The sequence below is a fragment of the Protopterus annectens genome, chromosome 12.part0, assembly GCF_019279795.1.
Source record: "Protopterus annectens isolate FY-2018-M chromosome 12.part0, PAN1.0, whole genome shotgun sequence".
Taxonomy (NCBI): Eukaryota; Metazoa; Chordata; order Ceratodontiformes; family Protopteridae; genus Protopterus; species Protopterus annectens.
In genome coordinates this window covers 1,515,076,395-1,515,088,831 of record NC_056746.1, presented here as the reverse complement: position 1 = coordinate 1,515,088,831, position 12,437 = coordinate 1,515,076,395, and the positions used below count along the sequence as shown (strand labels likewise).

The following is a 12,437-nucleotide window of genomic DNA, read 5'->3' as shown; positions in this document are numbered from 1 at the left end:
AAGACAAAATCAGTAGAATTTATCAGTTTTAGTGTAATGCACGTCAAAGTTAATACGACCAGAGGTACTACATCAGTGTGCATTGTCTGTGCAATAAGAAGTAAGAAACTCTGACATCTGGCATTATTGACTGACTATAACCATAAGTGAATTATGAGAAAGTCAGATTTGCAAGCAGGACAAGGCAAAAAAATGGGGGGGGGGGGTCAATCTAACATTCATTTGGGAGATTTACTTTACTGTAGAACTCTGTTGTCATGCAAGTTGAGACATACTTTGTATACTGTTCAGCTTAGAGTGTGGTAAATGCTGCGCCATAAATATGTTAAGATAAATTGTCGTCTTCTTTTAATCGTTTGTGTATTTTCTGCAGATATTTATTTGGAGCTGTTCATGGAGCATGGGTCAGGGCTATACACATTCTAATGATCTGCCCACCCTTTTTGTTAGCAACTGTATGAATAACTAAAGCTGACACCATACAACAATAGTTTAAGCAAATAAATGACATTTCAGTATATGGTAGCAACAGATCAGTAGGCAAGCATAGTTGTACTTTGTAGTGGTCAGATTTTGCAAATCAGTAAATGGAGAACTAGCTCTCATGGTATAATTGTATCATTGTACCCCTAATGTTTGGACTGCACAGAAGTGGCCATGGTCTGTGTGATTGACATGACAAATGGTCATGATGTCACATGTAAATGATTCATGACTAACTGACATGCAGATTTGACAGTGATGTTATGCATACATTGGTTGTGTGTGCTTGTGTTTGTTTGTTTGTGTGTGTGTGTGTGTGTGTGTGTGTGTGTGTGTGTGTGTGTGTGTGTGTGTGTGTGTGTGTGAGAGAGATTATTAAATATTAGAAATCATGCACTTCATATTTATCTAAATTTGTCAGTATTTTATTAAACAGAGTTCTTCATAAGAATGTTTGTCCAGTGCATCATTTCTGCTTGGATTTGTTTTTGCAGTATTTGTGCCATATTTATGCATTGTACCATAAATGTCTTTAGGTAAGAGACAACAGTTGTGTATTTATTTCTGTAATAAGTTTACAGTTACAGTGCTGTTATAGGTTCATAGGTTCATACTAGGCTATTTGCCCTAGGGCATTTATAAGCTTAGCCAGAATATGTTTGGCTTTCGCCACCCATTTTAAATTTATTTTGCTATGCCCTTTTTCGAGGTTAGTATACTGTGCCTCTGTCTAACAGCGACACAGAAGTGATACCCGGGGTAAACCTACGATCTCCCATCCACTCATCAAGATTCCTCTTGAAGAGAGTCAATGAGGGACTCTGCCTAACCTGGACTGGGATTTTATTCCAGAGTGAAGGGAGCCTCTAGGTTATGAATCTGTCCCTCCAGCATGTCCTATTTATTTCAGTGCTGAGGTTCAAGTCTCTTGAGCGTAGCTCGATGGGATTTGGATTTTCTGAGGTGCAGCATGTCCATTAATTCCGGGTTGGACATGGCTTTATACGTCAAGCACAGATCGCCTCTGAACAGGCGGTATGCCACTGAGTAGAGCTGGAGTTACTTTAACCGGGCAGCATATGGCATCTGTTTGAGCCCTTTGATCCTCTTGGTGAGGTACTTTTGGGGTCTTTCCAGTTGCTGCAGGTGTCTGGTAAGGTACATCCCAAAACGGGCATTGTACTCAATTATGGGCCTGATGAGGGATGAGTAAAGAGGCACGATGACCTCCCCTGATCTAGATGTGAATCCCTTCATGATTAGGTGGGCTATATAAAATGTTTTTCTAACCACTTTGGCCACGTGGTTGTCAAATGAGAGATTTCTATCAACTTGGGTCCCCAGGTCCCTAATTACTTCTTCTGTACTTAATGGATTACCAGCTATGTGGTAATTTGTGGGCACTTTGTTTTTGCCAAAGGGATGACTATACACTTTTTGGCATTTAGCTTGAGGCCATGGCTCTGGCACCAGTTGTCTGTTTCTATGAGGCCCTTTTGGAGGATGCTTGTGTTGGCTGGAGAGTCGATTATGGCCCAGTTTGCAGTCATCTGCGAACTTGGTCAGCCACAGTCCTTCCATGTTGGCCTGTACCTCCGAGAAATATATACCGAACAAGAGAGGTCCCAGGACTGAGCCTTCTGGGACACCACTTGTAACTGGTTTGGAGTCTGACATGGCTCCAGCAATTCTAACCATGTGGGTTCTGTCCTTGAGCCAGTTTGCAATCCATCTAGTGACATAGGGGTTTATATTTAAGCTGGTGAGCTTATCTATAATGCCCGAGTGGGGTATTGTATCGAAGGCTTTTGCGAGGTCCAGGTAGGCTGTGTGGACCACCTTCCCCTCGTCAATGGCCTTGGTGACTGTTTCAAAGAAATCAACCAGGTTTAAGAGGCAGGAACTGCCCTTAACAAAGCCGAACTGGGTAGGATCCAGTGTCTGTAGGTCCCCAATATCTTTATTTATGAGGTCCATGATGATCCTTTCCATAGCTTTGCAGACCAAGCTAGTCAGGCTTATGGGGCGATAGTTTCCAGGATCTATTGAGGCACCACCTTTATGGAGAGGGACCACTGTTGCTGTATGCCACTCTTTGGGAACATATCCTGTAGTAAGGCTGAGATTGAACAGTAGTTTTATGTCTGGGTTTAGCTCTTCTTGGAGTTCATGTAGGACACAGCGTGGGACACTGTCTGGTCCCATTGATGCTGTGTTTTTTTGCTTTGGAGAGGGCGGCTCTTACCTGAGCATCTGAGATGTCAGGGGGGCAGCACTCTGCTGGGATAGATATTTGCCCTTTTGGTGGGGAGTGGGGGGAGAGGTTTGCGCTGAACCTGTCAGCTAGGATGTTGGCAATGTCTGTGGGTTCAGTGTATTTTTTGTCATTTTGGACTAATTCTGAGCATATCTGGGAATTACCACCCAGGTTCCTAACATAACTAAAGAAAGCCTTGTGATTATCCTTAGTGTCCTGTGCAATTTTTCTCTCGAAGCTGGCCTTAGACAATTTTATGAGTGCCCGTAGTTTTTTGCTAATACTGATCAGTGATGCCTTCCTTTTTTGGGATTTTGCTCTATCATTTAGTATTTTCCTCCTTCTATTGTATAGTTTGTTTATGGCTGGGGTCCACCAGACAGGAAATCTGCCTTTGGAGGATTGGGTCTTGGTTTTATTTGGGATCGCATGATCCATGCATTCCTGAAGGTGTTCATAGAATGCGTTTATAAAGGATTCTGCGGTCTGGGCCATATTTTCCACAGGCCCGGGGGCTTTGAAGGATTCCACCTCGGTTTTGAGGAGTGTGAAATTTGCTTTAGAGAAGTTTTTCACTGTGGTTTTCTGGGCAGGGGTGGGGTCGGGATGTGAATATCCAGTGAGATTAGTTTATGGTCTGATCTTACCAGTGAGGGATACACTTCTGGTCTGGAGCATAGAGTCCCCATGCTGGTGATGATCAGGTCCAGTATGTTTTCCCTCTTGTGGGAGTGGTAACAAGTTGTTCCATAGCATTTGAGTTTATAAATTCTAGGAACCTTTGGGCTAGGGTGTTGGAGCTAGAGTAATGCTCCCAGTCTATGTTTGGGTAGTTGAAGTCGCCCAATATAATGGTGTTTGGAGAGACCTTCATATTTTCCAGTGTTTTCAGAAAGGCCGAGTGGGGTTCCTGGGTTTGGGAGGGTGGTCTGTAGCAGGCTATAAACTGGGAGGCAGTTTTACCCACTGTTAGTTGCACATGGATAGTCTCTGATGCTTCGTGCTTTGCCACCAACCTGGAGGTGTGGGTATCTTTGATGAATATCGATACTCTCCCACCTTTTGTGGTTCAGTCCAAGTTTTGGGGCCGAACAGCATGGTATGAGGTATAACCTGGTAGTGCTGGGGTGCTCTCGGGAGCCCTGAACCAGGTTTCTGTTACTGCACAGATATCAATGTTCTCCATGCTAAGCAGAGTTTCGAGTGCGTGCATCTTGAGGTTTAGACTTCTGGCGTTGAGTAGCATTACTCTTAGTTTCTTATCCCTTGTGATACCTATGGAGGTGGGTTTGTCTTTTGAGCCTTGCCTAAAAAGGCACTATGGGGTAGCAAGAGCCTTTGCCAATATCCAAAAGCCCAGGGGTGACAGGTGCAAGCCGTCCCTAGCGAAGCATCGTGGCTTGTCGAGCATATCATCCCAAGCTGACAGGCATTGGATCCCCTTTGAATGACACCAGTACTTAAGCCAATTGTTGAAATTGATCATCTTGTCTTCATATTGTGGCATCATTCTTGGTGAGGGTAACATGCTACTCAAGGTCAGGGTCATACCGGCCTGGGCTACATGCTCAGAGAGCTCCTTTATGTCTCTTTTCATGTAGTCCAGGGAGTGTCATTCACACCTGCATGGACAATGACTGAGTCATATTTGTACTTGCCTTGGAGTGACCTGAGTGCTTGTGTTATGTGGCGGATCCTAGCGCCCGACAGGCTGCTCACCATGCCCTCTCCTTGTTCAGCCTGGTGACCGGGACGTCAGTGTGCCTGACGATAGAGTCACCTATTACAAGTGTATCAGGTGTGTTGTTTAGTCTTAAGGGCTGTGACTGTTTGGCACACTGGCTTTGTGAGATATGTGTTGCACGTGTTTTGTTTTGGGGTAGCGGTTGCTTGGGTGTCTGCTTTGGAGTACATTTTTTCTGTTATTCAAATTGTTTACAAAACTTACTATTGCACATTAGTCAGTTGCAGAGTTGTTAAGAATTGCAAATCTTTCAAGAAATATGTTTTACACGGTTCTTTTAACAGTCAATGTTTTTTCTCCTAAATCATATTTTTTGTTCATCAATAATATGAAATCATGATGTGATGAAATGGATGACACAACATGATTAAAAAAAAAAAGATTGCAAAGTGTCTGTTACCTTTTGTTTTCTTTTAACAGTATCAGCATAACAAACTGAAAATGTGAGTTTATTCTGCACACTTATTTTGGAAATCAATGTTTATTTCCCAGAATTGCATTATTTTGTCTGTTAGTTAAGAATATGAAATTGTGATATGAGAAATCAGAACACAGGTTCATAGCAATCTGAACTTCAACCACCAAGTTTCCACAGTGGTAAGGAAAGCCTTCTAAGTAGTGCACCTCATAAGCAAGGGCATAGCATCCAGGTCAAGGGATGTTATAACTCCACTGTACTCGACCCTCATCAGACCACTATTAGAGTATAATGCACCTTTTGCATGTACCTCACCAAACACCTGCAGCAGCTGGAGAGACCTCAGAGGTTTCTCATTAAGAAAATACAGGGACTCCAGACCATGATCTATGTGGACAGGCTGAAAGCCCTGCCACTTTACTCTGTAACATGTAGGCTGCTGAGAGGTGACTTGTGCTTGGCCTATACGGCAATCTCCTACCCTTCCCTAATGGAAATGCTGCACATCCACAAGTCAAATGGCACAAGAGTTACTCACTCTAGGGATTTCAACCTAGTCTGTAACATTAACAGAATATGCTGGAGAGACAGATATGTCTCCCAAAGACTGCCGCTTCTCTGGAATAGACTTCCTTGTTGTTGTGTCTTTCGGCTTTTCCCAGTTAGGGGTCGCCACAGCGGAACTCCGGTCTGCTCATGATTGGCAGTTGATTTTTACATGCCGAGTTGCCAGCCCTGACGCACAACCTTCAATGAAGGTACGCCCATTCATGCATGTCTCCACGCAGAAGACGTTCTAGCTGAGAATTGAACCGGACAGCATCTTACTGTGAGGCAACAACGATACCACAGCACCACCACTATTCATGTAAAAAAGAGCTCCTCACTGACCCTATTCAAATGCAACCTAGATAACTGGATGGGAGACTGCAAATTCGCCCCTGGGGAGGCACCCATGTCCCTCATGGATAGGGGTAACTGATGTTGATCACAGCCCTACTCTGTTCATACCTGTTAACTACCCAAAAAGAGCAAATGGGGATACTTGGGATTAACATGGATAGTCTTGTAAAGACTATAGGACTGCTAGCCTAGTAACCACCTATGAACATTAAGCTTGTGTGGTGAGGTATAATTCCAAGACCAGTCTGGCAAGGAGCAAATAATGTTAGAGCAGTGGAAATGGCTAGGAAGTTGACCAACAGATTCATTAGACACCAGGTAAGAGAACTAGGGATTTGGGTACTGCATCACACTAATATCAGTTTCCCAGAACTGTACAGAAATGATGGAGTACACTTGTCACATTCAGGAACAAAGTTATTTATGGAAACCTTAAAGGAATCACAAAGCTGGCAGATGTGCTTGGGGGAAAGATAGGACACAGACAAGCCATCTTCCTGTGGCAGACGGGCAGACTCAAAAGACTAAAATTCCAAGGGAGTATGCTTGGCCTGGGGAGGGGTGCAGGCTCAGACAGCTTGGCCTTTCTCTGGGTGGGCCAGCCCATGGTGTAGCGGGCTGGCTGAGGGCCACAGCCTTGGGTCCTGCAAGTGGCAGATCTCCTTCAGCCACTGGTATCTGGCTGAATGGTGACAGGGGCCTGTTGGTGTTTAGGTTCATAGGTTAATAGGTGTTTACTAGGCAAACGACCACAAGGGCCTTTTTAAGTCTATCCATGCATCCCAAATCTCTGATTAGTTTTGATACCCTTGATAAGACTAAGCAGGGGCTTGGAAGGTGAAACATTTACAACCTTGGGCCTGGAAGATGAACCATTTACAGGTTGCCTGTGTCCATTAGAGACATAGGTGCCAAACCAGGGATAAATTTCCTGTTCCCCATCCAATTGTCCAGGTTGCACTCATAGCTGGCCTTAGGCATAGGCCAACTAGGCAGCTGCCTAGGGTGCAGCTCTAGCAGGGGTGCTTTTCCAGTAATCTAGATGGTGTAGGTAGTCCAGGATGGGAGCACAGGGTGGTGTTGGGGACACTGTAGAGACCTTTTGCCTTGGGCACCAGTTGACCAAAGGCCGGTCCTGGTTGCACTTGAATGTTTGGTTATAGATCCCTTCCGCCATTTGGTGATGGGCTTGAATGGTTGTAAATCCCTTCAGCCATTGGTGATGCACTTGAATGTTTGGTGGTAGATCCCTTCAGCCATTAGTGATGGTTGAGCATTTACGGGGACTGCAGTGATGTGTTATAGCATGGTTGATTTGAATTACTTCCAAATTTTGCCCTTTGCTCACATCTGAATATTCTTGGTTGGCATTGACTGGTCTGATTGGCAGTGACTTCTGATCTAGCACTATTTTGATATATAATTCGATCTGACTGGAAAAATAAATACATGGTTGTGGCCATTTTTCAGCAGATGTGTGCTGTGGTTTGTTAAATGATGTGCATGCTTATTTTCATCCAAAGGCAATGAATTCACTGCACTGGAGTTAAGTGTTATAAACAGTCTATAAAAAATAATATCAAAAGTGTACAATGTACTACATAAAATCATTTAGTTCAGAGATCAACCCCAGTTATCAATGAATGAATGAGTACAAAATAATAGATTTCTACATAACTCTTTGACAACATGAGCACATTAGCACTGTCTCGGTAAGTGAACCTACCTATACCAATTACATGTCATGTTTCCAAAACGCAAGAATGTCGTATTTTGTATGCTGCTGCACTGAAATCATGCAGTATTTTTGATAAAGGTCATCAGCCGCCAAATATCTTCGGTTTTTTTTTTTTTTTTTTTGCATATCTGTGGACGCTTCTTGCTATTATAATTGTTACTTAATGCCCCAACAACCGAACTTTTCTGTCCAAGTTCGTTTGCAAATTAGCTCTACTCGTAGTGATTTATGATTAAATCATAGTAACATCTCAGTGCAGCAGTCAATAATAAACTCTGAGTCTGAACAGTCTTCTCTACCGGGACAACTAGAGGTCCTTAGTTATAGTCTCCGTGTATAGTATGTGGAGTCATAATAGCGGCCCTCAGAATAACAGAAATTACATGCAAACTTCTGCGTCGGTGTGGGGGTGGAGGGAGAAATATCCAAAATTGCTATATAGCGGAGTATTTCTTCTACTCTGAACAATCTCGAAGTTAGGAAATGTATGGGAGCGGGGTATATGTTCCATACCACTTAAAATGCTTTGTTCAAAGAAGTCTGGACAAAATTAAATATAATGGCGGGTGGCAAAATAGGGTCATTTTTTTAAACATTACGCCAATTCATGTACTGCGGTAGCGTTGTCACCTTACAGTAAGACGTTGTCCCGTTCGATTCTCAGCTACAGCGTCTTCTGTGTGGAGGCATACGTGAATACGTGCCTTCGTTGAAGGTTGTGTGTCAGGGCTGGTAACCCGGTACGTAAAAATCCACTACCAATCATTAGCGGTCTGGAGTTCCGCTGTGACGACCCCTAACCGGGAAAAGCCGAAAGAAACAAACAAAACCCCAATTCACGTAAAGAGTCAGTAGAACAAATGCAGTAGCAACATGCATTCTGTGAACAATAAAAAATATGAAACTCTAATGTGGCATTATTTACTGTATGAATGCCATAAAATGAAATATTTTTATGACGGGCGTAGCAAAACGCGAGACACAATCAGGGACAGTTTCAGAATTTACTCGTTCTTGTCTTAATTATTAATTTTAGAAGCCTGCGGGTATCGCACAGCGCACTTCTGGTTGTTGTGTACCTAGATCACAGGTTTTTCTCTACGAGGTCTGATAGTCTGGTCTTTAATCACCTGAATGTATTTACATTTTCTGCAATATAAAATCCTAGTTATATCTCTCAACCTCTTAACACAAGATATCTGGGCAAAGCCTAAAATAATGTGGGGATACATGCTCCAGAATAGGAATAGATTTTAAATATTTCTTGTATTAACTTAAAAGGTTTCTTGAATAACAGGACTTTTGTTAACATGTTTCTGAAAGAAAGACATGAAGTCGGAAACTTAAATACTGGTGGTTATTTACTGACTTAAATCGCTAGTGAATTGCCCGAAAATCACATATTCTATGAGGAACACATCAAAAATATGAGACAAAAATCTGGGCATTGTGCGATAATCTAACAGTTGAGGAATGTGCCCGGGCACATCACAGGTAAGGATACAGACACTGTATACAATGGGCATTGAATACAAATGTGCGAATCCTTATGCTGCCATGTGCCAGGTGTTGGCTGAAAAGACTCGAATAAGGATGGAATATTCTCTTCCCTAGTTAAACACGTTTCAGCCGAACCTGATTTTGCAAAATATCACTGATTCCGTCCCGTAGTTTTGGTCGGTTCCTCGTAAAATGCGTACTTTTCTGGCGAATCTTTGTGGATTGCAGTAGTTAGTGATAACATGCCCTGTCGGACAAGGCATTTGATGTTCTGACTTCGTGGCGTCACAAAATGCATTAGAACACAAAGCCCTTCCTGAGTAGTACACACAAGAAATCGTTAAAATATTCCCCGATTTTGTGGCGGTTGTCCCTCACTCTTGTGCTAAAATTGTGACAGCTATACCCGTTAAAAAATCGTTGTACAACTGCATTAATTCTGCAGCTACAGAGATAGATGTGAGGAGTGTATGTGTAAATCTTACAAAAATGAATAAGAAGAAAAATTAAGGAAAATGTATTTTTTTCAGTCAACTTCAAGTATTTCAGCCAATGTAATCGTAGCTATAAACGCATAGGGGAAACTACTGTGAATTAATCGTATTTATAATTTAAAGAGCTGTTTTAATTAGTTAAATGATACACCCCTGCATGTGGTGGGTCACATGGGATTGGCCAAATCCCGCCTCTTTCTCCGCAAGAGTATATGAAGACTCCGGTCTTGGAGAGGCTTTTCACTTCAGGGGAATTTGATGTTATTTATTAACATAGTTTGACTCAGCAAGTTTTTAGGGAAAGTTTGAAACTGTTTTATCAAAGACCATTCTCAATTCCAGGCAACAGGATTACTGGCGAAGTCCTATACCTAAACTCCTCAAACATCTCTGATTAGCTGTAGCATCTCCTGGACTTCTAGCGAAATACAGGAGCAGAAGATTCTTTACAAAATATAAATGTCGCTGTCGGTTAAAGAAAAGAGCCACATCAGGCTGATGTTCCTTGGAGCAGCTGGGGTGGGTAAAACCTCGCTTATTCGCAGGTTCCTGCTTGACACATTTGAAACGAAATATAGGAGAACGGTGGATGAGCTGCACATCAAGGAGTACAACATCAGTGGCATGAAGATGCAAATGGACATTTTGGACACCAGCGGGAGCTACGACTTCCCAGCTATGAGGAAACTTTCCATCAAGAACAGTGATGCTTTTGCTTTGGTATATGCTGTGGACGATGCAGTGTCCTTCGAAACTGTAAAATCTCTTAGAGATGAAATTTTAGAAATAAAAGAAGATAATAAGCTCATCCCTGTTGTAGTCGTGGGCAACAAATGCGATAATAAGGGTGAGTTGCAGGTTTCGTCTAAAGACATAGTGTCCACTGTGGAGGTGGAGTGGAACAACAAGCATATTGAAACTTCCGCTAAAACCAATGAGAATGTGGCCGAAATCTTTAGTGAGCTTCTTCAACAAGCCAATTTACCAAGCCGCCTGAGTCCTGCCCTGAGAAGAAGGGAGACATTTCCCAAAGACAACAGAGCCAAACCACCCATGAACAAAACCAACAGCTGCACAATTTCTTAAACGCACGGAATTCGTGACCAGCCAGTTACTGGGTGAGCAGATCAGCCGTGCATCCCACCAAGAGCAGCACCAGTGTCTCCATGATGTTTGAATAGCGGGTGGAACTTTGTCGGGTCGGTACTTCTGCCTATGTGCCAGAGAGGAAGTCACCTCCATGCAAAGGGGCATAATACTGGACAACACACGTGGTGTCTGGAGAACAATGCAAAATGTATTGTACTATAATTATGCACACTTTGAACACAGACAGGCGGGTAGAGGCTTTCCTGTTAGTCGCAAATCCTAATATAGATATATTGTTGAAAACCAACCCCCTGCTTGTATTGACCGATATTTGATCTGTGTATTGGTTTTGAATTAATATGCACTGGTACTAGTAATTTTCTTGAATGTATTTGACCACTTGTATCTGTAGAATATTATGTACAACAGTATGTCATAAGGAGACGGGTAGACAGGTTTCGTTTGCACTTTGTATATCAAATATGTGTCGCCTATTAAGAACGTTTTATATTTTTTCTTTATAAATGTGCCATTATTATTATTAGAGCACGTTGTTTTCATTACTGAGTGTGTTATCACATGTTGATGCATAGCTCTCAACTAAATGTGGACCATTACCACTCTTCGAAACGTAGCGTAAAAGGGAAAAATATGGAACACAACAGCTTACCAAGTTCAACTAGGAAGCTCACAAGCTCCTTAAATATGTTATTTTATGCTTATAAAAGTTCTTTTTATTAATCAATATTCAGTATTATTTACCATGGATCAGTTAAATATTTCTTAACAGTGAATGTGAGACAGAGTAGACTCTCTGAATGTGGAACATTGAGGAACTGGACTTTTTAAGACCCCCAAAGCAGTAGGAGGAACATTCCTCGTAATAAAGTACACTTGAGAGGTATGTTTTGGTGTAATTTTGTAAGGGGGGGGGCTTATAACAAGTGCTGCTAGAGCTGAAGTATACCGAAGTGTCCTGAGCAAAATGGCCTGTGAAATACTGCGAAGTTAACAATGTATATTCCATTGATAGTAAACTGCGTTTGCTAAATGATGTCCCAACAACTCTGTAACCCCGTAGTTTTAAGTCCTCATCGTATCTACTTATACGAAAAAGTGAATGTAGCAGCAGATGCTGACGTTTTATGGCTGCATTCGGTATATTACTTTGAGGGATGAATGAGTTGTATCGGGATGCTCTGTAAACTTTACGCTACTTGCTTGTGGAACAAACAGTACTATCTATGAGTCCATTAGCCTTTCTGGTATTCCAGGAGTTTTGCCTTTCACTGGGAATGCATTTAGGGTTACCACCTGTCCCACTTTGTGAGGGACAGTCCCTCTTTGGGCAGTTGTGTCCTGACAAAAAATTGTAAAAATGGCAAATGTCCTGAGATTTTAAGACAAAATTATTTCCAATATTTTATGTAATAGTTGCATAAAACAGTTATTCTGTATCTAAAATACCTAAAAGTTATAAGAAACAGCATAAGCAACTAAAATGCTACAAGAATAAGCTTTTATTTAGGCAAAAAAGTTAAGTTCTAGCCTTTGTACTGACCGTGGGTATGTGTCGGCCTGTAAAATCTGATGTTTGTACCAAAAATGTCCCACTTTGGCCATTTGAAAAGGTGGCAACCCTAAATGCATTTGTGTGAAACATATACACAAGCAATGCAAATAACTTTTGTCTCTTAAACACAAGGCACCGATTACTTGTAACGATCAAAGATAACTAATTTGCGTACTTCCTCTTTGTGAATCTCTCCCCATATGTCCAAAGATGGTTGTTATAGCTGCCTTGTGTGTTG

At 42.1% G+C, this 12,437-nt stretch overlaps 1 protein-coding gene across 1 annotated transcript; it reads left to right on the top strand.

Annotated features, from left to right (window-relative positions):
• The first annotated feature begins 9,785 nt into the window (after window positions 1-9,785).
• LOC122817267 (GTP-binding protein Rhes-like) lies at window positions 9,786-11,167 on the top strand. The gene has a single exon (XM_044090482.1). It carries the CDS (start codon window positions 9,997-9,999, stop codon window positions 10,621-10,623), a length of 627 nt encoding a protein of 208 aa, XP_043946417.1. The 5' UTR covers window positions 9,786-9,996; the 3' UTR covers window positions 10,624-11,167.
• Window positions 11,168-12,437: the final 1,270 nt, after the last annotated feature.